At 49.2% G+C, this 25,657-nt stretch overlaps 7 protein-coding genes across 7 annotated transcripts; 3 read left to right on the forward strand and 4 right to left on the reverse strand.

The window, feature by feature from the left end:
* Positions 1 to 3,107: 3,107 nt before the first annotated feature.
* On the reverse strand, positions 3,108 to 5,898 carry H6S33_008545 (uncharacterized protein; the record flags this gene model as incomplete). The annotated part of the gene is made up of 5 exons (XM_044839904.1): positions 3,108 to 4,126; positions 4,185 to 4,574; positions 4,655 to 5,230; positions 5,307 to 5,553; positions 5,857 to 5,898. The coding sequence occupies 5 exons, from the start codon at positions 5,896 to 5,898 to the stop codon at positions 3,108 to 3,110; spliced, it is 2,274 nt and encodes a 757-aa protein (XP_044688090.1).
* Positions 5,899 to 6,234: 336 nt separating this feature from the next.
* Positions 6,235 to 6,909, forward strand: H6S33_008546 (uncharacterized protein; the record flags this gene model as incomplete). Its single annotated transcript, XM_044839905.1, has 1 exon — positions 6,235 to 6,909. One exon carries the CDS (start codon positions 6,235 to 6,237, stop codon positions 6,907 to 6,909), a length of 675 nt encoding a protein of 224 aa, XP_044688091.1.
* Positions 6,910 to 8,459: 1,550 nt separating this feature from the next.
* On the reverse strand, positions 8,460 to 9,404 carry H6S33_008547 (uncharacterized protein; the record flags this gene model as incomplete). Its single annotated transcript, XM_044839906.1, has 1 exon — positions 8,460 to 9,404. The coding sequence occupies one exon, from the start codon at positions 9,402 to 9,404 to the stop codon at positions 8,460 to 8,462; it is 945 nt and encodes a 314-aa protein (XP_044688092.1).
* Positions 9,405 to 9,877: 473 nt separating this feature from the next.
* On the forward strand, positions 9,878 to 14,164 carry H6S33_008548 (uncharacterized protein; the record flags this gene model as incomplete). The annotated part of the gene is made up of 1 exon (XM_044839907.1): positions 9,878 to 14,164. The coding sequence occupies one exon, from the start codon at positions 9,878 to 9,880 to the stop codon at positions 14,162 to 14,164; it is 4,287 nt and encodes a 1,428-aa protein (XP_044688093.1).
* A 282-nt stretch (positions 14,165 to 14,446) lies between these two features.
* Positions 14,447 to 15,538, reverse strand: H6S33_008549 (uncharacterized protein; the record flags this gene model as incomplete). Its single annotated transcript, XM_044839909.1, has 1 exon — positions 14,447 to 15,538. One exon carries the CDS (start codon positions 15,536 to 15,538, stop codon positions 14,447 to 14,449), a length of 1,092 nt encoding a protein of 363 aa, XP_044688094.1.
* A 4,875-nt stretch (positions 15,539 to 20,413) lies between these two features.
* Positions 20,414 to 22,837, forward strand: H6S33_008550 (uncharacterized protein; the record flags this gene model as incomplete). The annotated part of the gene is made up of 6 exons (XM_044839910.1): positions 20,414 to 20,986; positions 21,039 to 21,707; positions 21,763 to 21,936; positions 22,086 to 22,311; positions 22,417 to 22,511; positions 22,577 to 22,837. The coding sequence occupies 6 exons, from the start codon at positions 20,414 to 20,416 to the stop codon at positions 22,835 to 22,837; spliced, it is 1,998 nt and encodes a 665-aa protein (XP_044688095.1).
* Positions 22,838 to 24,079: 1,242 nt separating this feature from the next.
* H6S33_008551 (uncharacterized protein) lies at positions 24,080 to 25,245 on the reverse strand (the record flags this gene model as incomplete). The annotated part of the gene is made up of 2 exons (XM_044839911.1): positions 24,080 to 24,270; positions 24,444 to 25,245. 2 exons carry the CDS (start codon positions 25,243 to 25,245, stop codon positions 24,080 to 24,082), a joined length of 993 nt encoding a protein of 330 aa, XP_044688096.1.
* Between the last annotated feature and the right edge of the window lie 412 nt (positions 25,246 to 25,657).

Here is a 25,657-nt window from a genome sequence, read left to right on the forward strand (position 1 = left end):
TGAAGCCATGCAAAGCTAGGGTCTTGGCGCATTTTCGGTGTCAAGAAAAGAAGAGTAACACAGCTTATGATGCTGGCTACGAGTGCCTACAATTTGATTTTGAGCAGATAGAACGATTATTCATACGAGAAGATACAACACTCGAAGCCTTATGAGAACTGGCAGCTGACGAAATTCGAAAGAGTCAGGAATTGCTTATACCGCACAACTCATAAGGGCCACCCTGTCGCAACCTGTACATGTGGGATTAGAGGAGAGAGGTAAATATGAAGTGTGTATGTACTAGATGCACGGTCACTAGTTCCGGTGCATGGTGCTGGCTGGCTGTTGTGATCACTCTCTATTCTCCGCCGACGATACGAATATAGCGTAGTAATGCCAGCCAATAGAAGCGTGTGTATTCTGTGGTGATAACAAGAGGGAGAGGAAGCACTGTTAACTGGAGGTAGTCGACTGGCGACACCTATCCAATGTGATCTAAACCGCTACGTTTCTTCTGACCTCCGTCCGCCGCGTCAACGACTATACCAAGCGAGATCGAGCTTATTCACCAACCGCTAAGCTGAAGCGGCCAGTTGCCTGAGGTTGTACAAGTGTGTCTACAAACTCAAACTACCACGCTCGCAGGATCACTTGCGGAGAACTTATGGAGTCAGTATTAGGGCTTCCGATTGCATCTATGTGCATGATTAAAAGTGCTATTATGTACAATCATTGAGTTAATAAGAACAACATGTCATAGTCATGCGTGCACGAAATATCACTCGGATTGCTTGATAATTCATTAATTGTATGCTATCAGGCCTAGAAAATGAGATTATCGCGATCAATACCAACTACTCTACTCATGGTGAGACTGTGTAGATTGCGTAGAAGGGAGTGCGGATGGAAAACCCAACTGTTGGCCCAAATGTCTTGTCTATTTGATAGTAATCATTGTGCGCTGGATATAAATATATATATATCACTGATCGTAGGTACTCCCAGTCCAGACGACATATGGAACCTCCTAAACGCGGGCTTGAACTGTATCATGAAAACTGGAGATCTAGTTGAAATCTTGATCACGCTATAATACATAATAAACTTCTACGTTTCGCTATGTTTTATACTCGCTGTACATGTTCTCAGACAGTGTGGGTAAACTGTGCCAGGACTATGGCAAAGCAATCAGCTACGTCCCAGAAGCCCAGCTTGTTTAGTAATGGTTTTAGCGACGCCCGCTATCTTTAGCTGTGACATTATTTCTACGCGAATCGAGAGACCAAAATGCAGCTCAGATGTGCGGAAGATGGTGCTGGGCAAAGAACAACGAGGCCCAGGAGGAGGTCGAGGGTACCAAGGCAGCTCAGATATATATGCGGAAGATGGTGTTGGGCAAAAAAACAACGAGGCCCAACAGGAAGTGGCTGCAACTGTTTGAGAGTTTATGATTTCCCTTTTTCTTTATTCTGTTTCCTTGTGGGTGGAGTGACACGTCTGAAAATACGTTCTCTTTTTCTATTTATTCCTTTGAGTCAATTTCTTCGAATTATTTCGTTCAATCCTTTCTTTCCCCATTATGTAAAGCGTTTTATGAATCAACATGATTATCCTTCGCAGAGTGTGTGTTATGAATACGATGACTAGCTGACAAAATATTAGCGAAATAAATCCGGTGGAGCTGATATCCTCAACCTTGATTACTGGCGTGCAAAAACCTTTGCGGAGCTACATCTCCCAGTGGTCGACCGTTACCTTTACAGCCTAGAGTCTTTAATTTCCTACTGCACTTTCCATATTAAACTCCGAAAAATCATGGGCTCATTAATGTAAATGTAGCCATGATAAATTAAAGATTGATTAGTTTGACCAACATGATTATTTTCAATGATTTAACCCTCCGGAAATTCAACTTTGTACGTGCAACTATCAAATCAATGGTTCTCAGTAGAATTGCGGGGGGATATGAATAAAAGATCGTAGCCGAGTTTACTTAAAACAACGCTGTTCACGATATATTAGGTGGCCGTGTCTTCATGAGAAATCACTCGTTGGCACAATTCACCATTGATGGGAATTAATCATTAACCTGACAAATACCGACATGCATGGGCCGAGCCGGTCCTGAATGAAAGAAGTTGAGTTAGGACAGAGTGAATCGGTGTAAAGTCGGTAGTCGGATGTAAAATACTCGAGGTATGCGGGCCACCAGAAGCTAGGAGGTCTAAAGGTCCAGAGAGAAAAGAAAAAGATGCAATTAAGAGGGGATCTTTTTAGCGGGCCTTCACTTTTGAAAGGAGTTAGAACACGGGTACTAAGATACTAGTTGAGGTATACCTTATTCCAAGCAGACAGAAACCGTCAATAGGCAGAATGCAAACAATATATATACTTGTATGCTATAGCTGATCACGAGAGTATCATAGTATCAAATATATACATCATATGTAGCCATTGGGATTCTATCAAAACCAAAAGCCACAACTATCTACTCCTTATTGTCAGCCTAGTGAGAACTGTACCGGCGAGACCAACAGTCGATTCGGGTGGCGTCGTTCCCGGCGTATCAAGGCACGCAGACTAGCTCAATCGACTAGACATCGCACCCCCCAAGAAAAGCCTAAAGAGTACATATACGAACAACATTATTCTGCTATAGCGATATAACCTTGCGCATCAACCTAGAAAATGTGGACCGTACAAAGCTTAAAAGAAGAAAGAAATCGCTCGTCATTTATGACGGAAGTAGGTACTATTTAAGAATTGAAACGGTTGGGATATAGCAGTTGAGGATTTTGTGGTGGGGGGGCGGAAGTGTATTTCATGCTGGTGTGTATTTCATGCGCACCTTATTCGGTCGTACCTGCGGTCACCTTTTCTGCCTCTGCCAACCGGCTGTCCCTGCCGCTTATGCATCCATATAAACCCGCGAGGTTTCGCATACTGCGAAGGGTTTTTGGATGTTCCTTTCCTAATACTCGACTCCGCGCATCCACCACCTGCAGCATTAATATCACTGCTTCTTCCAAGCGTCCCTGCCTATAATAGACAGAGGCAAGGGCATGCATACTGCTAAGGGTGTCTGGATGTTCCTTTCCTAGTATTTGACTCCACGTATCTGACACCTACAGAAGTATTGTCTCTGTCTCTGCCGCTGCTAATCGTTTCTGACTCTTATATACCTCCGCAAGGAGGTGCATACTGTGAAGGGTGCTTGGATATTCCTTTCCGAGAGTTTGGCTTGCCGCCTCTATCACCTGCAGCAATAGTGTTTCTGCCTCCTCCAAACGTCCCTGCGAAACGTAGAGATGGGAAAGGTCGTGTAGAACTGTAAGAGTATCCGGATTTTCCTCTCCTAGTGTTCGGGTAGATATGTCCAGCGCCTGCAGGTGTAATGTTTCTGCTTCCGCCGACCGTCCTTGGAGCTCGTAGAGGATGGCTAATTCGCCTAGAGACATTAAGGTAGCCTTATTTTCGTTTCCAAGTATTCGTTTCCTCGCTTCAAGAACTTGCATTCCAATTACCTCTGCCTCATCTAGCTGCCCTTCATCCCTATATAAAATGAATAGTTCGTGCGCAGTATTCAATGTATTCACATGCTCGTCCCCCAGTAACCGCTTGCGCGTTTCTAGAACATGTGTGAGTAAACCTTTCGCCTTTTCCACCAGTCCACGATATCGATAGGACACGCCTAAGAGATTCATGATGTGCTGCGTGTTTGGATCATCAACTGCCAAGGTTTCTTTGCACCCTTCAAGCATGTATAACAGCAGTCCCTCCGCGCTCTGGTGGCGCTTCCAATCATGATAGAATTCCACCATCCAGAGGATCCCAGACAAATACTTCGTCTCTGGGGGCAGTGTTGTCAAATAAATCTCGATATGTTCCCTAAAGTGTTCGATATGTGGAGATATACGCTCTTCATACTTCCACTGACTGGTCGTTCTATAACCGGTGCGCGAAAGCGCTCGCCCAAGCAGTGCGCTTACTTCGGTTGTTTCCTGTGCTCGCTCCTTATCTCCAAGTCGCTCCAAGGCCCACCGATGAACTATTGGATGGATGTGAAAGCACTCCCTGTTAGCTTTGCGATGAGCTAGTGAATACGAGAAGAGGAGATTGAGTGCGTCAAGAAGTCTTCTTCCCGCTTTTAGAAAGTCAGCGTCAGGTTACATAGAGTACTAGGGGTTGAATGTAGACAGTACAGTGTGCGTCCCATCCCATCCCTCGGTTGAGGTTATCTTCCCATATGTCTTGATTGGAAATAAACGCGCATATAAGTAGGAGGTCGGCGGCTTCTTCATTTTCAGCTTTTATTGCTTCAAATGAGACCTCCCAGGTAGTAATGATGGTTTTATCTCGATACGCCCATGCTGTACTTAGAAGCTTTTCCTTCATTATATTTTTAAAATTACGTTCGTATAGGCTTAGGTACTTCTGAAACGTTATCTGACGCGCTGCGATATAGGTGCCCGCTTGATCGATTGCTAGAGGGAGGGATCCAAGTCTCTTGGCCACCTCCTCGGCGGCGGAGGTCTCTGCGCCTTGATCTTTGAGTGTATTAGTATCGTGGATGTTGTGTCCGTTCAGACGACCTGAACTACGCAGTAACAGGTGTACCGCGTTATAGGTTAGCATCAATTCGACCCCAAGTTCAGTGGCCACTCGGGCCCACCTAGTCCTTCTACTCGACACAAGGATCGTCTATATGCAGCAGCTGGTATAAAGTCGCGGATGCTGAAAGACTCTAGATCATCGATATTGTCAAGAACCAGAAGCCAGTTGTCATTCTCTTCTTGGGCCCACCATCTTTTAACAGCAGCAACGATGCGTTCGTTAACTTCGTCCTCGGCGCGAATCTGCCCATCTGGGTTCAATAATCCAGAAATACCCAGCCCCAGTGCTATCTGTCCATAGTCGGGTAATGACGACGCAGACATAAGATTTGCATGGTGGTCAACCAATCGTTGGACTATCGATCTGAACCCTGCTGTGGTTGTTTCTTTACTGGTGGCATTTACCCAGAAAACAGAACTGAATTCTGCGTGATGTTGGTATACGTACTCTAGCAAAACTTGGGTTTTACCGATACCCCCCATCCCTTGGAGAACGATGATACGTGGCTCCTCCTCGTCGATCATTGACTTGAGCTTGTGCAGTAACTCCTTCCTTCCCGTGAAATTGGTATTTCGATGATATTCCAGCTCGAATGGTACAGTGTATCGATTACTGTGACTACCCTCCGTTTTCACTAAGGATTGCAAAAATCACACACGGTTAGTCGCAGAAGATCAAATGATATCTAAAACAGTCGGTGTTAATGTTACGTTTCGAAAGCTCTGTAAATCTTCTTCTTATAACGTCTGGTGCTTCTTTGACACAGTCCTCGATCCTTCCCCGGAGGTTAATGTAGTCTTGGTCGCTTCGGCCGGTGAATCGTGAGAGTGTCCTATGATCGACATCTCTCGACAACTGGTTGTATCTTGCTTCCAAACGGGTAGAATATATAGCTGACTCTCTGTTAACTATGAGGACCTCAGGTCCCGTTCTCCGCCATTGGCCGTTTTCTGACCTCTAGACGAAAGATTAGTAACAGTAATCATACCTCAAGGGGCTTATATCTATATAGTACTACAATACAGTGTTTCTCAAAAATAAGAAGCTAAGCCGTTTTCGGAATTGGACAGGGGTTGGTGACAGGGGTGCAGAGGTGCGGTAACAATAGTATTTTTATGGGATGGGAACAGGTTGGGGAGGTAGGGTAACCAAAGAAAAAAAAACCCGGTTTTCAAGGGATGGGTAACTACACCTTCTTGACCACAAATTTCATTCCCCACCATCTTTCAATTCAATTATCTTAACAAAAAGCATTCATACCTCACAATCATGTCTACTGCCAAATGCTCCCAATGCAAGCATGATAAAGCCATTGCGGAATATGATAGAAACCGCCGCGGTTCTCTTTTGAGATCATGTAGAGATTGTTTGGTATGTATCTCTGCAACAACCAATAGACACATTATTTGACAATTGGCAGAGAAGACAAGCGGAGATGAGACAAAGACGTGCTTCTTTGCGAGCCGGGCAAACAGTAGAAACATTAGAGGTATGTACTATAATACTTAAGAATTGCATCTTATAAATGCTTACAACTTCTGTTGATAGCTATCCCCACCCAGAGCTGTAAGACAAGAAATACGTTCTGCCTTTCCTTGCGCATTTCTCAATTCCCGTTTACAATGGAAAGAATTGAATATGGGCTCAATGACGATCGTTTGCGAGTCCTGTTCAGCTTTGCATTGGATTGATGAGCGAATTGCAGCAAGTTCAAAGATAAAGCCACGCTTTGAAATCTGTTGTAAAAAGGGAGATATTCAGCTGTTACCTTTGCAAGCACCACCTCCGTACTTACAATATCTTTTGCAGTCTCCTGATCCGGTTGCAAGAAGATTTCGGACCAGTATTCGTGAATACAATTCTGCACTCACGTTTACATCGGTAAAATATACTGCTGATCAACGGGCTCCAGCGCAAAGTGGTGGTTTGCAATGTTTTCAAATCCATGGAGAGCTTTACCATATACAAGGACCATGCATCAGCAAACTCTGCTATTCCTCAGGGCGCAGCGCCTACGCCCTGGGCGCCAGGCACGCCAGGCGCCGCCAGGGCAGAGTGCTCGCGCCAGGCGTCGCCACAGCAGGGTGCTCGCGCCAGGCGTCGCCACAGCAGGGTGCTCGCGCCAGGCGTCGCCACAGCAGGGTGCTCGCGCCAGGCGTCGCCACAGCAGGGTGCTCGCGCCAGGCGTCGCCACAGCAGGGTGCTCGCGCCAGGCGTCGCCACAGCAGGGTGCTCGCGCCAGGCGATCCTAGCATCCGCGCCCGACGCCCCCAGAGCAGTATGTTCTCTGTCTGGCAGCACCAGGGCGCATAATCGTCTATACACTCCGCCAGAGCGCAGTGCCAATCATCTGACCACGTCAGAGAAGAGAGCTTTTCACGACTGCAACTCGAGCACTCGCTCCAGCAGAGCACTCGATCCAAGCAGAGCACTCGCTCCAAGCAGTCCGCTGTCAGAGCAGCATATTCGTACTCCCTAATGAGCTTCTTTGCACTCGCTAATGCTACTGTCTACAGAGTACTCTGAGCGATATCACCTACATCCATAGAGCACCCAGCAATGCTCTCTCCGCAATCTTCTCTAGGCGCGTCGTGCACTTTCACGCGTCATGCACCTCCAGGCGATATGGTGCTCGTCCTGAGAGCACCCGGCGATGCTCTCTCCGCCATGACACGCCTGGGTATGCCTCCTGCGTCTGAAGAACGATCAACTAATGAGTTTCCGCCCAGGGACTGGCAACGAATCACGGACGTGTCGGGGCCCACCAGGAGACAGCGTCAGCGCCCTGACAGCACTCGTCAGTAATATCTGCGCCAGGAGATCAAATCACAACGAGCTGCTCGCCAGGCGCTGCCAGAGCATATCGCTCACGCCTAGAGAGCACTCGTCAGTACTATCTGCGCCAGGAGAGCATTCTCAACGAGCTGCTCGCCAGGCACCGCCAGAGCATATCGCCCACGCCAAGACACTCTTCGTCAATGAGTTTTTCCAGGCACTGCCAAGAGATATTGCTCACGTCTGGAGAGCACCACGAATGCTTCCATAGCACTGACCAATGCTCGTAGAGCTGCGGAAACATCTTTAATAATACTATTCAAGGTGGGACACCCCCCACTTAGACCCATATGAATCGATACGCTTTCTTCAAAGGCAAGGTAGGCATCGCCGGTCCCTCAAACGATATCTCACGTGGGTATTCTTCACGCCGCTGAACGGTCAGTCGCGGAATACTGATACGAGCACTGTCGTGTATACTGGAGATGGCTACCAAACCTTTGACGAACGTGTATGTATCTGTCGATTCGTGAAAGGCATAAGCCTTGAGGTTGAGGCCATGGTACGGCTCGTCTGAAAAGCTCAATGTCCATGCATAAGCAGCAAACATGGACTGGAAAAAGGTGCAGGATGACTTTACTGGTCGGAAGACCAATGCCTGCCTACCGCGCCCTCCTGGAGCTGGCTTGCTGGATAGTCAGACTCAGATACTGAGCGGCCGATACTCACCTCCCTCTTCCAATCCGCATGCGTACTAGCAGAACGACACGAATTTTGAATTAGACGGTCCTATTGGGTCTAACATTCCACTCGTAGAGCACTCGCCACTGCCCTCAGAGCATTCACTGAATAGCACCCGGTATTCCTCTCATATCACTGGATAGCACTCGGTATTCCTCTCATATCACTGGATAGCACTCGGTAATCCTCTCACATCACTAGATAGCACTCGGTAATCCTCTCACATCACTGGATAGCACTCGGTAATGCTCTCACTGGATAGCACCCGGTAAGCCTCTCACATCACTGCATAGCACTCGGTGATCCTCTCACATCACTGCATAGCACTCGGGAATGCTTTACAGCATTCAACTGAATTCATTCCACGTACGCAAATCTATCCTAGTATTTACCAGCCAATTGCCAGCATCCACCTCGAACAAATGGGCCATTCCTAATATACTCCGAATATTCACGACCCACATCCTCTTCCTCCTCCTCCTACAGACCTTCAGCAGCCCATGTGAGCTATCAGCGATACCACGATCCTTCGCCTCAAGCAGCTCAACTACACATAGTCTATGTGCGCGCCCTGTGCTATCCCGCACCTTGAACAGAGCCTCCACACGTCCTGGTAAGCGTCCCCGAAACACTCCCCACTGCTCTGAGGAACCTACCGATACCCATGCCCAATCCTTTCTTATTTTCCCCTTCCTAAAAGATGCTGTTCCCGTACACCTGATGTTGTGAACCTCGTATACGTCAGGCCTTTGGAAGATTGGTATCGGAACCTGCAAGCATGTGAAAACCTCCACCCGGCGCTCCAACATGCTCTCAGAGCTTCCGGCAAAGCTCTGAGAGCATCCCGCATCCTCGGCATACTCCTTTATCAGGCGATATAGCGTGAGATGGCTCATTTGCAGTCCGTCTGCCACGTTGAAAAGTCTTTCCGATTTCGCGGAGGGGTTGCAAAGACGCTTCAGGGGCAGTCCGCTTTCTACTATTGAGCGTTCATTTGGCGTTTTCTTGCGGTCCTCGATCTTGAAAATGTCGAGCAACTCCTTGAGGTTATCCCGATGGCTCCAGAGGATGTCGTCAGTGCTCTCAGAACCTCCGACGATGTCTTTCAGATTCAGAATTCGAATCTCTAACGCCAATCGCCTCCCTCCATAGTCCAGTATCTGCGTCGCAGCATCAACCTTGTTGGACGCTCTGTAAGCTTCTTTTACCTGCCGTACATGGGCAAGCTCGCTGACGTCCGTGGAGTATTGAGGAATGCTACCAAAGCGCTCAACGTGCTCCCGGTAGTGCATTAAGACGTGCAATTTGATGAAGTTGAAGTGCGATCTTTCCCGAATCTCCCGGATCTCCTCCAAGCCTCGCTGGGTGCTCTGGGAGCCACTAATTGCTTTCGTTCGATCTTGTAAAAATATGGCATTGCGACATCGGTTATGTATGGTAATTACTCATGTATAAGGGATGACTCATAGTTGGAACAAGGAGGCTTAGTGCTAGGATTATGTAATCAGGGGATCACGTGGTACTAAGAACTATCTGTATATAAGGAGCAACAAACTCCCATAGTTGTCGTTGGAACTCAGCGGCGCAATAGTATCTTCTTTGCACTATAAACATATTCCTCACAAAGGTCACGTGTTCAAACCCTCCTCAAGTCGTCTATTCTCCCACACTCCAATTCACAGGTTATGAGCCCGGGTTCTGCCAAATAGAATCCGCACTACACCATCGCCACCTCGCTTAACTCAACAACACTTCATACAACATCATGCCTTCAGGTGGAGAATCGTCATCCAGTGCTGCTGAGACTAAACCCTCAGAGACCACAGCCACCAGTAACATTCGTCTCAAGTTTGATGGACTCCCTAAACTACAAGGGCAATCCAACTATCAAACTTGGGCGAGTGCCTGGAGGATAACGTTCGACGCTGTAGACTGGTGGGAAGCGTTGAGCATCGAGAACCCTGACGAGAATGACACCGAACTCAGCAAAACCGAGATAAAGAAGGCTCGTAAACAAATGCACAGCCTTCTCATCTCTGCTGTATGCGAAGAAATACAACCAACAGTCGTCTCCGCCGAAAATGCATTCTACGCATGGAAGGCGCTCAAAGACCTCTACGATCGTGTCTCACCCAACACCACGATCACCCTCCTCAGCCGCGTCCTAGACACGAAGATGCAAGAAGGCGGATCACTGACCGAGCATCTCGCGACCTTCGATGCGAACTGGAATACTCTCAAGTCCAGATGCCAAAGCGCAGACCACAAACTCGCTCAGGCTCTCCTACCCCTCACCAAATCCAACGAAGCCATGGCGGCATTCCTCCTAAGTTCGCTACCCAAATCGATGAGCAACGTCGTCGACAACATCCAAACCAAACAGGATGTTACCTACGAAGACGTACGCCAACGACTACAGAACCTGGATGAGGTAGCCCCTCAAACAGGGAACAAGGTACTCCATACCAGGAGTACCACAAGCGACAAGGAATGCACCTGGTGCAAGAAAAGGGGACAGCCTTACAAAGGCCACGAGTACACGGAATGCAGAAAGCTCAAAGAACAGAACAAGAACAGAAAGGGAAGGAGAAAGGACAACTCGGCATCGGTTGTAGTAAATGACTCTACAACCACTATCTGTATGGTACGCCACAACAACTCCCAACCCCTTACTTGGATCCTTGATTCTGGAGCGACCTCTCACGTCACACCCTTCCAAGACCAACTCATCGACATCCGACCTCACACCGGCAACGTCCGAACAGCTGATGGAACCAACCACGCTGTCACCGGAATGGGAAGCGCTAGTTTCAGCTGCCACCTTCCCGATGGAAGTAGATCTTCCATACTCCTCACCGATGTGCTGTTGGTCCCAACCTTGGGAAATGTGGGATTGGTCTCCGAAACCGTGCTCGACAAAAAGGGATTTAGAACGGAGTCAGGAGGAGGAAGCAAGTTGGTTACAAAAGAAAAGAAAGGAATAATTTGGGCAAAATTGGAAAAGGGACTTTGGAATGTACAAGTAGTTTGCAATACAGTTCGTTTGACCTCTTACGATGAATGGCATCAAGCGTTAGGCCACCCTGCGACACTAGAAAACTTGTATCACGACATTCAAAGGCTGCCTCCTAAACCAGAAAGTTTCCACTGCAGTCAATGTGCACTATCAAAAAGCGTACATAAGAAACCTGCACCAATTAGTACTAGATCCAAACGACCATTCGAACTAATCCACTCAGATCTATCTGGAAAGTTCAGTATACAGTCACAAGGGAAAGCTCAGTACTATATGTCCTTCATCGATGATTACACCCGCTTCGCATGGATATATCTCCTGAAACAGAAAGAAGACGCAAAGAAGGCCATCAAGGACTACGTTACAAGGATCGAAAAACAGTATAGCACAACAATACTGAGATTCAGAACGGATGGTGGTGGTGAATACATCAACAAGGACATAACGAACTACTTCGATTCACAAGGAATAGTTCATGAACAGACTCCCCCATACACTCCTGAATCTAATGGAGTTGCAGAACGATTCAACAGGACGGTAACCACAATGGTCAGGTGCATGATCATGGACCATCCTAAGTCGTTATGGGGAGAAGCATACGCAACAGCTGTCTACCTCAAAAACAGGCTACCTCACAGTACGCTTAAGGGAAAGACCCCCTTTGAAGCCCTGAAAGGAACCAAGCCAAGTATACAACACCTTCAACCATTCGGCAAAAAATGCTACGTCCACATCCCAGAAAACTCTAGGACAGCAGGAAGCAAACTAGCACCCCGAGCGTATGAAGGAATCATAGTTGGATACTCAGACAGTGATAAAATATACCGTATCTGGATAGGAACACAACATAGGGTAATTGAAAGTCGGGACGTCACATTCCCCCCTCCTGAATCAGGGGAAGTCTCAGTGGAACTCGACTTCATCCCCAGCCTGAAACCAGAAACGGCAAATGCACCATCAGACGACGGATACGAATCAGAAGACAGGTCTGATCCAGAACCCGAGTCAAATGCAATCGAAGAGGACCGTACAGAAATGCCAGGATTGTTCCCGGAATCACCGGAACTGGTTAGAAAACCACCACCGGCTACACCAGACAAGGGAAAACAACCTGCCGTACCTATGGGACAACCGCGAGACCCAAGAGACAACTGGGAGAAAATTCCAGCACCAGTCGTACCATTCAAAGGCTTCAAAGGAAAACCACTTGTGTCAACGACACCCAAAGGTACACCACCACAACCTCCAAAACGATCAGATCGAATACGCCAGCGAAAAAATAGAGAAATTGAAATAGAAGTACGAAGGAAGGAGTATGACGAAAAGGTAGTAGAACAACAGAAGTTACTTACAAGTTATATCGAAGATGTGAAAGAAAATGGCCCAGGAAACAAAGCCACTGAACAAGAATTAATCGATCAATACAAAGAAGACTTCAGACGTTATAGGGCTGAGTTAGACACGGAATATCAAGACGTATCCAAACTCCCCCCGAACTACCATATACACCTCGTAACAGAACCTTCTACCTTCAATCAAGCTATGCAGAGCGACGATCAACACCTATGGAAAAAGGCGATACAAACTGAGAAAGACGCCCTTGACAAAGCCCATACCTGGGATATTGTCAACAGACCATCCAACCGAGCAGTAGTCAAAGGAAAATGGGTATTCAAAGTGAAACACAACGCGGACGGAACAATCGAGCGGTACAAAGCAAGGTACGTTGCTAAAGGCTTCACCCAAGTACAGTACCAAGACTACGATGAGACCTTCGCCCCCGTTGCACGATATGATTCTCTACGGCTCCTACTGGCACTAGCTGCACACAACGGTTGGATACCACAACAAATGGACGTCAAGTCAGCCTTCCTGTATGGTGTACTCAAGGAGGAAATCTACATGGAACTGCCTGAAGGCTACAGGCAGGACAACAAGGTTTGTAAACTTCGAAAATGCATATACGGACTAAAGCAATCACCCCGTGAATGGTATGCTTGCCTAGCAGACTCCCTTCAACGGAAAGGATTCGTCCCAGCCAAATTCGACCCATGTGTCTTCATACATAAGAACCACCATCTATACATATCGGTGTATGTAGATGACATCATGATATTCGGACCCGACTCCCCATTCAGAAAAGAAATCAGACAACTACTCAAGGCAGATTTCGAATGTACGGATCTCGGTAACTCGAAGTTCATATTGGGAATAGAAATAACGGTAACCAACAACGGTATCACACTATCACAACGCGCATACATCAATAAGATCCTGGATAAATTTGGAATGAGTAACTGCAAACCAGTTGGTACACCACTCGAACCGAACCTTAACCTTCACAAAGGCGAACCGGAAGACCAAATCGAGAAACCAACTGAGTACCAATCCATAATAGGATCACTGATGTACGCAAGTATAGCTACCAGACCTGATATCACCCATGCCGTTACCGCTCTCTCCCAGTACTCCTCATGTCCAACCGAGGACCACCTACGAGCAGCCAAGCGAACTCTCCGATACCTCAACGGAACCAAAGACTGGAACCTGTTCTACCCGAAGGGGAATACTAGAACACTCGACGGATTCTCAGACAGTTCCTATGCTTCAGACCTAGATGACAGAAAATCGTTCTCAGGATACGTGTTCAGACTAGGGAAGTCAGCCATCAGCTGGAGAAGCCGGAAGCAGAAATCAGTCGCAGTCTCAACAACAGAAGCCGAATACATGGCCCTGTCCCTCGCAGCTCGACAACTGGTATGGATTCGTAATGCCTTGCACGAACTCCAACAACAATACCAGTACTTCATACACGCCGACAACACAGGTTCTATTGAACTCTGTCGGAACCCACGTATCCACGACCGGTCCAAGCATATCGACGTTCACTACCACTACACACGTGAACAACTCGAGGCCGGAACTTTCGAAATCCTCTACGTCCCTACCGAAGACAATGTCGCAGACATAATGACCAAAGGACTACCAAAACCAGCTCACCAAAAATTGTCAGAATTGATACGATGTGGCAAGTGAGGGGAAGTGTAAAAATATGGCATTGCGACATCGGTTATGTATGGTAATTACTCATGTATAAGGGATGACTCATAGTTGGAACAAGGAGGCTTAGTGCTAGGATTATGTAATCAGGGGATCACGTGGTACTAAGAACTATCTGTATATAAGGAGCAACAAACTCCCATAGTTGTCGTTGGAACTCAGCGGCGCAATAGTATCTTCTTTGCACTATAAACATATTCCTCACAAAGGTCACGTGTTCAAACCCTCCTCAAGTCGTCTATTCTCCCACACTCCAATTCACAGATCTCTCGCATCCTTTAACGTCTTCTTGTACGCCCTGAATTCTAAAAAGATATCCTTGTGTTTATGGAAATCCTCGAGATAGCTCTCCATATATTCCAGTGTGCTCGTTGTATGACTCCCATATTGCGCCATTAAGTGGAAGTCTATTAGGCTTCGAACGCATTTCAAAGCTTTTGCGAAGTCGCTCCTGACAGCCACTCCCGGGTTTCTCAGAGCAGCCGCGAGTGCTCCTAGAACGACCCGCCCCAGATTCCGCATCTCTTTCCCTTGCCATTGGGTGGTAGAACGATATGCCTTGTTTGGTACTGCTAGTCCAGGGTAAGGCGCAATCGAAGCCCAAGCTTTGTCGAATTCCTCCAATCGATGATGCTTCTTCAAGAAACCCTGAATCCACTCCATCATGTGCTTCAACATCCCCAGGTAAATATTGTGCAGTATGTCCGGTTTATTGAGATCGTACGGATTAACCCTCGGCATACCCCAGAAAGCATTGAAGAGTGTTTTGACGGATCTCGCAACAAGGTATTCTACCGGTTCTAGATTGCCCGGGTTCTCGCCAAATAGCTGTACCCTCTCCCTGTAGTCCTCGTGATTGCACACAGAGCTTCGACGAGTGCTCCCAAGATTGTGAAACTCCACCTCGCATGTCGGGCAAGCACTAGTGCTAATGTTTTGCAAGTTTGAATGCTCGGGTTGATCGGCGATCCAGCCCGAGAGCACCGGAAAGCATAGTCGTTCGTAGCCGTCGGCGCATTTGATTAGCTCGCCCTCCTGAGAGCACTCGCGAATGCTTCGAAAGATCTCCCCAAGGGCACGATACAGTGCCATTTGACTCTGACGTCTTAAAACGGAGTTAACGAGTGTTGTATTCTTTCCGAGCTTCGGTGGCACTGGTAGCAGCCCTAGGAGAATGAATGAATGCCCTGTGGGCTTGTTGCGCACCGATGACTTGATGTTCCCGATGGTAAGATAGATTGGCCAGGCTTTCTTGTCCCCGCTGAAATTTGTCAGATGTGTGCCATCCGACGCGCAGATAATTGGTACGACAGTGGACCCCTCCGGTAACGTATTCTGTCGAGAAGACATTAGCGACTGCTCCTGTAGCATCATCGACTGCTCATAGAGCACCTCAAGTGGACAGGGTGAAGTTTACGGACCTGTATCTCCCACCACCAATCTCCTGTATGCATTTCCCCGTACATTCCCTCGCCGAATTCATTATGCTCCACCACGGGCGAATACACCAATCACTCCCGGAAGGCACGTTGCCCTAGAAGATATCGGACGACTACCATTGGATCCCGGTAGTAGTAAGAGATCTTCTCCCCCCCAATATCCACCTCCGAATGATTCCAGCTCGCCTTTCCCAGTATATCGTTCATTTCCTCCAACCTCTTGATAAAACCCCGCCCAGTGCTGTAGGAGCACTCGCCACTACTCGGCGGAGCGTGTAGAAAGAAGCTGTCGATGTTCCCCTGTGAGGCTTTGGACAGTGTGAAATAGCGTGCTATTCTGAACTCGTATGCTGACCGGAATGGGTGCCATGGGTATTGGAGAAGGCTCTGTGAGCACTCGTCGTAGTCCTCCGAGCGGTAAAGTGGCTCCCCAGCACCCTCGTAAACTGTCGTAGATGCCCTACTATGCCCATTTGAATCGCCATCTGCCTCTTCCATCACGAAATATGATTCGGATTCGAGGTCCGAATTGTTACCCGAATCTTGGTCGAAAATGTCCGACTCTGAATCGTAATGCGTGTCTGAATAGTAATCGGGAATGCTCTCTGGGCTCTCGTCAGTGTTGTCGGGGGTCTCTGCAGGTTGATCGTGCTCCAGCAGTGAATATTGATTTCCCAGCCATTCATCTGCTTCCAAAGGATGGATCGTTCGAAGATGTCTGTCAAAATTCGCGGAGGAGCTGTACCTCTTGCTGCAAAAAGGGCAAGACGATTTCATTGGACTCGAGAATTTGCAGTCTGCCAAGGCGGAGGCTCTTTCCTGCAGGCGGTGCAGAGTGCTCTACGAACGATTTGTCATCCAATGAGGCTCTCGCCGCCAAGCGGTTGTGCAGAGTGCTCTACAGAGTGCTCGCTGCAGAGCGCTCGCCAAGTGATTGTGAGCCTTGCGCTCGCACCTCCACCATAGCGAGGCTGATTTTGACGTCATACATCTCCAACGGAATAATGCAAACACAAACACAAGCATACAACGAGAAGAAACAACAATCACCACAATCATGCCGCCAACGATGCTCCGTTCTACCCTCTCAGCATTCGCTCTCTCTCTCTGAGCACTCGCGGATGCTATTCAGATCATGGAGAGACCATTCTCACCGCCAAATTCGATACTAATATCGGATATGCGCTCAGAGTATACACACTCTCCGACTCAGCTTCATAGCGCACAGAGCCCCGACACCAACAAGAACACAAACACCAACCCAACATAGGAATCCAATCGACACCACTGTTGGTACTACCGTCAGAGCATTCCCGAGTACGCCTAGAGCATTCATCTACGTCATTCAATTGAATCAAACCTCCAGAGTAGAATCTTCGAGTGCGCCTAGAGCATTGATCTACGTCATGTATTGGAGCAAACATTCAGCACGGCTTGGAGCACCATATGCAGCACTGGTGGGAGCACCCGGGGGTGCTCGTACAGCACCCGAGGATGCTCGTACAGCACCCGAGGATGCTCGTATAGCACACGGGGGTGCTCTCGGAAGCATGATGAGCCCTGGAATAGCTGATTGTATTCGGTATAAGAGCACCCTTCTCCTCCTTCCAGATCGTGAGAGCTTCCTAACCATCTTCCAGCGCTACCTATCACTTCAAGCCCCTCCCTGCTATCTAAGCTTTCAAGATACCTCTTGAAAGCGCATTCAGCTCACGTTTCAAGTTTAGGCTTCAACTTGAAGTTTCAAGTTTCGTTTCAAGTTCAAGCTTTCAAGCTGCACACCTAGCGATCATATATAAGATGGTATATCCTCCTTAATCCTATTGCTTTCAGAACCATACTCATCACATATTCACTATAGCCTTCATCCTCCCCTCAGGGCACTCCAGAGCGCTCACAGAAGAAGCGAGATCGCGATCCAGACACCGACGAATCAGATAGCAAAAAACGCCGAAGGAAGGAAAGGAAGGAGAAGAAGAAGGAGAAGAAGAAGGAGAAGAAGGAGAAGAAGAAGGAGCAGAAGAAGAACGAGAAGTCCTCCCCTTCCTCGTCTCGCAAAGAGCAGAAAAGCCTCCAGCCTATCCCAGAAGAGATAGAAGAGACACCCCCGCCGCAGTCGTCGTCTTCCCGGAAGCATCCCCGAGTGGTTTCAAGCTCCCGACAGCACTCGTCACCGCCCCCTCAGCACTCGTCACCGCCCACTCGGCACTCGAGACTCTTCCCAAAAGAGTGGGAATCAGTGCAATCTGAAGCCGAGTCCGACAGCGAACGTTCCGCAGCAGGCACAGCAGCAGGCCCAGCAGGCCCAGCAGGCCCAGCAACACACTCCGCAAAGCGACCAGCAGCAGGGACAGCAGCAGGCCCAAAACCCCAAGGAGGACGAGCACTTCAACGAGTCTCCAGCACTTCCCCAGAATTGGGCAGCTCGCCGCCACAACCGTCGGCCCCTGTCCGTAGAACCGTACTCCCAGTTGGTGCCCCTGCTCCAGAAGCAGTCGCCAGTGCTTCACAGAGCTCTCAATCCCGACGTCGCCGTCGGCTACCAATACCTAGTTCCCCTCCACCGGCAGAGCAGAGGCAAAGCCGCAGAGATCGTGCCCCAGAAACTCCCTCGCGTGCTCAGGTAACATACGCCAGTGCTCCAGAAGCATCATCCCCAATCTCTCAAGCCCGATACCCCGGCAGAATGACTGAGGCAAACAAAGCAAAGATGGCTTTAGGTTTGATCAACCTCCCTAAATTGTACACTAACATCCGCAACAGCCTCAAAGCGGAGATGCAGAACACCGGTTGGGTCAACAAAACCGTTTCCGGAGCAGCAGCGTTCGATGCTCTATGCCTCCATGTGTTGAACATACGCCCTCTCCGTGGTTTCCTGCCTATGTGGAACGGAGGCGATTCCGCAACCCGCAGAGCACTCGCGGACGCTTTGAAGTGGCTCATCGGTGATGTTGGGCAGAAGGAAAAGCTATCGAGGGGGCAGGGAAATCGCGAGTATAAAGAAGTTGCTGACGATAGCGATGATGATGAGGACGGTGGTCTGCCCGCCCAACGCTCTAAGAAGCGTAAACGGGACCCAGTGTCCGCAGATCTCGATAGACCTTCCATAATGGTTACGGTGGTAGACCCGGATGCTCTAGGAGCATTCTCCAGGGTTGCCCCGCCCCCTATCTATGACTGGAACCATCGACGAAATCAGAATTCGTTCATTGGAGTTCTGACCAAGATAACGTTTCCAGGGCTCTGCAATTTGATCCTGAAGCACACCCCACCCGGCAGAGCAATCAGGAGTATCTGGGGAGCACTCGATAACGTTCCACCGGCATCCAATCCTCCTGTTCGGCCGATGGAGGTGCAGATCACTGATTCGGAAGAGGTCGAGGGTTGGTTGAAGAATAGCGTTGGCAGACCTCGGAGGATACTGGCGGTACTCCACAGAGCGGGCGCGGGTGCTAATTTGGGTGGTGCTGAAACACCGCCGCTGACACGAGCATTCCCTCATATCGAGGAAGACGATTACACCACGATCGATATTCCAGCAGAGGACTCTGATTACGAGGAGGGAAATCACCGCATAAATGCTAAAGGACTGAGGGTATATTTGCCCAGAACTGATGCCAGTAATCAAAGGCTAATCCAGACTCTTGTTAGACGTCGCGATAGACAGCAGGATGCTATCGACGACTTAGACCCCAAATACCTGAGGAAGTATCCTCTGGGTGTAGGGGTTGCTGACGCAAACTTTGCACAGGGAGTAATCTGGACGCCTGCCGGGATAGCAGCCAAGAGAGCTGCTGACGCACTCGCGGCTGCTGCTGGAGGCGGTGGTGGTGGTGGTGGTGGTGGTGGCAATCCTCCTCCGGGCGGTGGTGGTGGTGGTGGTGGTGGTGGTGGTAATCCTCCTCCGGGCGGCGGTGGTGGTGGTGGTGGTGGTGGTAATCCTCCTCCGGGCGGACCTCCTCCTCCTCCTCCTCCTCCTCCTCCTCCTCCTCCTCCTCCTCCTCCTCCTCCTCCGGGCGGACCTCCGGGCGGTGGTGGTGGTGGTGGTGGTGGTGGACCTTCTGGAGGCGGTGGTGGAGGCGGTGGTGGTGGTGGTGGTGGAGGTGGTGGGCCAGCTGGAGGCGGTGGAGGCGGTGGTGGTGGTGATGGTGGTGGGCATCATTAGTCTCCTTTGGTATAGTCTCTCACCACTCTTCCTGCGGATTTCTCACTACTAACCTTTGAAAAGCTGTACAGATTGCTCTCTGAGCACTCGCGACTGCTACTGAGATGGAGGAGGTGCGGTACGATTTTATGTTTTGGATTTCCTTTGTCTTGCGAGCATATATGAATTGATGGGTTTTTGAATAGCAATATGGAGTGCTCTCTGAGCACTCGCGAGTGCTACTGAGATGGAGGTGCTGTACGATTTGATGTTTTGGATTTCCTTTGTCTTGCGAGCATATATCAATGGATGTGTTTTGTCGTATTAGATGAGATTAGATGAGATTAGATGAGATTAGATTAGATTAGATTATTCCGTGTCGTAATTGCATTGCTTTTATTTCAGAGTCGAGTCAAACTCCTAGATTGCTCTCAGAGCACTCGGTATTGCTTCAGAAAGTGCAAAGTGCAGTAAAACGAGTGATTACAAATGATGCGGTTGAGCGGATCCCTGCCGTAGGAGGATTAGCCGTGCAAATTCTTCTTGATTAGCGGCGCAAATTTTCTCGCCAAGAATTGATTTCTAATCAAAGATACCGCGAGTGCTCCTAGAGCACTGAGGATATTCCTGCTAGCCATCAGAATGGCTCCCACCAAGCGCTCCTCCGGTTCAGCACCTCTTGCCCCAAAGCGCCCACGACTCCCAAGACGACCTGAAGAACATGAAGATTTACTGACTGACGAGTCTGAGATACCTTGCCGACCATTGACTCCACTGCCAGCCCGCACTCGGAGTAGTCAGTCGACAACCGCCCCAATAGCGCGTAAAGGGCTTCTGTGTTCTACCGACACATCCACTGGAAGAAGCAGCCCTAGAAGGGTAGAATTCCATCTCCCCGATGGCAATACTGACAGCGTTGAAGTGCAGGAGCATCAGGAGGATGTGCCAGAGGTGGAGGAAACCGCCGATACCAGCCACTCGGAGTATGATGACTCCCCAGAGAACGCCCAGGAGAGCTCTGAGGAGAACCTGGACGACCCGGAGGAGTCGGAAGAACCTCAAGCCTCCACTCAGCAGAGATCCCAGAGTACGGGGAAGAGGCCTCGTACAGTGCAGCCGACTACTGCCAGAGCACTGGGCAATGCTCGGAGGAGACCAACCGGAGCGGTAGCGGAGGTTATTGCTTCCTCCGACGTGTCGGTGGATGTGGTACAGGTTCGACTCCATCCCACCCATTAATGTTAAGGACAAAACGCTAACGATTTAGAGGGGAGCACGTCCGGGTGCAAAGGTAGTACGGAGAGCAGCTCCCACTTCGGCACCCAGCCAGAATGCATCCCAGAGAGCACCGCCAATACCCACACAGTCTAGGCCTTCTGAACCTGTTTATTATCATGATTACAGCTCTTCGACGCGCCATATCGATCTTTCCTCATTGCGCTCTCGATACGGGGAGTCCTCACCTACTTACCGCCCCTATCGTTCCTCCCCGCCTTTTGAGGGCGTTGGCGAGAGCTCTATGAGCAGTCCCCGGATTCCCTCAAGCCCTCAGGTATATTTACCAGAAGCGCAACCAAGAGTCTACGATATTGCACAGCTTTCGTCGTCTATTAGGGAAGGAAATGCTCCTATAGCAGAAAGCGAGGTTAGTAGTATTCCCGATAGCACTGACGACCGCTTTGAGAGCACTGTTAACATTCATGCGAGCAACCTATCTCAGAGATCCTTGTTACCTAGCTCGAGGAGTGCAAACGTTCTCTCAATGCAGGCTCAGAGGATTGAGAAGGAGTGCAGCACGCTAATCGGGGACCACACTCTTCTACATGAGCCTTTTCCACCTGCAGCGAGGCTTTCGGTACTGGTAGTGAACATGTGGGCAGCTGCCAGTCGCAGGGTGGGATGTGCGGTAGATCTGGACGAGGTCGTTATCAAACAGGTGAATGCCCTTGAAACGTTGACGAGTGCTCTGGAAGCGTAATTGACAACGATAGGTCAGAAGTCTACACTCCCGAGTCCGTTCGCACTTGATGCACGAGGTTAAAGGGCGCCTGGCGGATTCGACCATCTATGGGCTTGGAAAGCTCTCGAGTCCTGAGGCGAGGGCTGCTCAAGTAGAGTATCTTTTAAAGAATGATCGCTTCTTGAGCCCTGCGCAGCATTACGAGGTATGATCAATCCCTAGAGAGCACCCGGGGGTGCTAAGAGAGCACTCGGGTGTCAATGACCAGAGAGCACTCGGGTGTCAATGCTCGGAGAGCACCCGGACACCCGGAATGCTTGGAGAGCACTCGCGAACGCTGCTAACAGATACTAGACCTACCGTCTACGGTTTCTTGCGCCAGAGATTATCGACATATTGTACTATAAATACTTTGATGGGGTCAGGATGCGAGGGGTAAAAGACCCCGAGTTCCTAGAGCGGATTACCCCTACATTTATTTGCCTGATATCCACTGCAATTTGGCATGGCATTCGGGCATGGTCAACGGGAACATACGTGAAGCCTGACCATTTCCAGTCACAGAATGAGAGTGTTGTCAGTAAGCATCCCTGATCCCCTTACAGCTATAGCGAGTGCTTTGAGAGCAGTAACAGATGCTCCCAGAGCTATAGTGGATTCGCGCGCTGACATTGCACACGAGTAGAAACGTTCAACAGGATGAGCAACACATGGAAGGGGAGGAGTAGGCAGAATCAGGAGGCAACGTTGGAGGTGATCAAGGATAACCTCCGGGAGAAGGTATGCTATAGATGGGTGCTACAATGGCGGAGCGCTCTTCTGCATACGGAGGCTAACCTTGATAGATACGAGAGAAGAAGGGTATCACTATTGAGGTGATACCGGAAGATGGATTTAGCGAGGACGACGAAGCGTTAGCGGCGGATCTTGCGGCATTCCGGAATGCTCGGAGAGCACCCCCGAGTGCTCCAGGGGATATCTCCGACAACGGTGGCGGCCAGGAAGAGGTGGTTCAGGCTCAACTTCGGGGCATTGAAGCGGAAGAGGAAGGCGAGGAGGATGAAGATGAGGATCGCGAGGGAGGGGAGGAGGAAAAGGATCTGTAGGGCACCGGCGAGTGCTTTGGAGCGCAATGGCGAGTGCTTTGGAGAGCAGCGGCGAGTGCTTTGGAGAGATACCTATATACCTGTATTATATTCGATTGGCGATTTCAAGACGCTTGTAGTGTTAGTATTTAGTAATAGAATCACGGTTTTGGATGCTCTGCAAAGCAGTGCCTACTAAAGCAAAGAGTAGTATGCCTGGTAAAAACATGGCGCTGAAAGGTAAAATGCGGTGCGTCGGGCGCCGCTGGAGCAGTCGGGAGTGCTCCAGAAGCATTAGTGATATGCCCAGGAGTCGTCAGAGAGGTTCAGGAGCGGACAAAACGCTTCCTGAGGCGTCGCGAGAGCTCCAGGAGCGTCCAGGAGATAGGTAGTAGTCTCAGGCGAGAGAACATTCCGTCGAGAGAGCGTCAGGCGAGAGAGCATTGCGTCGGGGTAAGCGTATCACTGTCGGGGCGCGTTGGGAGGGCTAGTGCGCGCCAGGGCGCGCGAGTAGCCTAGTGCGCACCAGGGCGGAATGCTAAGCGCCAGGGAGCGCCAGGAACGCTCTGCTGCTTCTCTGGAGAGGCAGTTTGTCTACCGAGCGCCCTGGGCGCCTCGAGCGTCCAGAGCGTCTGGCGGAGGTTGCGGGTTTGCTGATGATTGCATCCACAACAGAACGCCTCACCAAGCTTTGCACAGCTATATTTTTACGAACCTGAGTATGCAGCTGGTGTACGACATGAGGCACATCCCAACCTTGATCTTACCATATTGCAGAGACTTAACTCGAAAACAATTTCCTGTAAGATTGTGTTTTGCAATGACAGTAAATAAGGCACAGGGACAATCAGTTGACATTGTAGGGATCGATTTACGAACTTCATCTTTTACCCATGGACAATTGTATGTTGCTTTGTCAAGGGCAACAGACGTCAATAAGTCACGAATCTTGCAAACAGAGGAGAGGGGTAGGGAAACTGAGAACATAGTGTATCCGGAGGTACTGTTGAGGGGATGAGAGTTGCACATTATAGAATACCCCTTACTGTCTTATATCTTTCAATTGCAGTGAGTTACGGCATTTATTACACTGTTGCAGGAACAAATCAAAGCTTACAATCACATACAACTCCTTGCATAAACTTGCAGAAAAGAAATATCAATTGTAATCAGCTGTAAGATAGTTGCGAGAGTTGCAAACACAAACTTTCTATTGTTAAAGCTATTGGAAATGTTTCTAACTAACTTAGAGTCTGATTACATTTAATCTTCCATTTCGTCCATGATATCCTCAATTGCATCAGCCACTCCCTCCACCGCTATCAAAAGCCTCCGCCATTTTTCCTTGGTAGTGGACCGCTTCCTCTTTGCAACTCTCCTATGCCTGTCTGCACCCTCCGCAGTAACTGTAGAAGAGCTTGCAATGGGTGCAGAGCGTTCGCGAGGTTTAATTTCTGTTGTATATGTTTGTAAGTCACTGTAAACACATTGTAAGACATTGTAGGAATTGTAGATTACATACCAGGACGAAAATTGCAATATTTGCTTTGGCTATTGTAGTGGCAATTGGTGCAACTACCTGCAAACATACCCTGTACAGTTACACATTCAATAAAAGGGCCCTTACCGTCAGTACAACAGTCACAAACTGCCTCTGCAAATTCACCCCTGCTGTATCCCGATATAGCCTCAACATTAACTGGCCTTGCCATATTAGGACCCCTGTCTTCCTTAACCATAACAGGTCTAATCCAATCCATACTAGCCAATTTTTTAGCAGTAGCAGTATTGGTAACACCACCCATTACTAATGCCTCAGCAGCTGACTCATGATACTGAATGGGGCGGGTTTCGGAAGGCTTGGCACCAAGCCTTCCGGATTCGGAAATCTTGGCAGCAGGGGTGCCGGAATCGGAAGGCTTGGCAATCGGCTCGGCGGTATCGGAAGGCTTGGCAGCAGGGGTACCAGAAGAAGAAAGCTCGGCAGCTGGCTCGTCGATATCGGCTTGCTTGGCAGCAGGGGTACCGGAAGCAGAAGGCTCGGCAGCTGGCTCGACGGTATCGGCTTGCTTGGCAGCTGGCTTGGCAGGAAGCTCAGCGGTTTTAGAACTCTCGGCGCTCTTAGAAGTCTTGGCAGCTGGGGTGCGCTTGGCGGGAGGCTTAGCAGTAGGCTTGGCGGTGGCGGCAGGGGTGCCAGAATCAAAAGGCTTGGGAACCGGCTCGGCGATTTCGGTAGGCTTGGCGGTTTCGGAAGACTTGGCAGAAAGTTCTGCGGTTTTAGAACTCTCGGCGGTTTTGGAAGCCTTGGTAGCCCGTGTGCGCTTGGCTGGAGGCTTGGCAGCTGGGGTGCGCTTGGCACGAGGCTTGGCAGGATGTTTGACGGTTTTATTGCTCTTTGTAGACATGATGGGGGTAGTAGTAGTAGACATTGTTTGTGGATGGTGAATTGTTTGTTGATGACGATGAATGAAGTGGATAAGAGAAATTTTCTGGCTCTATTTATTCATCATTGGAGCAACAGTAACCCGCCCAACTTGAAGTTGCAGCAGTAACCCGCCCACTGGCATGTTTCCAGAACCCTCCTTCGCGGTCGCGAAGTGGCCACTGCTAGTCTAATATGTACTACGATAGAGCAGTTTCGCGCTCGGTTGAACCCTGACCCTGATATCTGCGTGGCAACCAATCCGCCCCACCAAATCGCCCGGGGTCAACCAACAGCGGCCAATGCCCAGTCAATCAAAACAAAATGTAGGAGTATTAAATTATATCTTAATAATTAAATTATATCTTAATAATTAAATTATATCTTAATAAATAAATGTGCTATCTACTATCTTCTAT

This window comes from Morchella sextelata (genome assembly GCF_020137385.1).
Source record: "Morchella sextelata strain SCLS chromosome Unknown scls_26, whole genome shotgun sequence".
Lineage (NCBI taxonomy): Eukaryota > Fungi > Ascomycota > Pezizomycetes > Pezizales > Morchellaceae > Morchella > Morchella sextelata.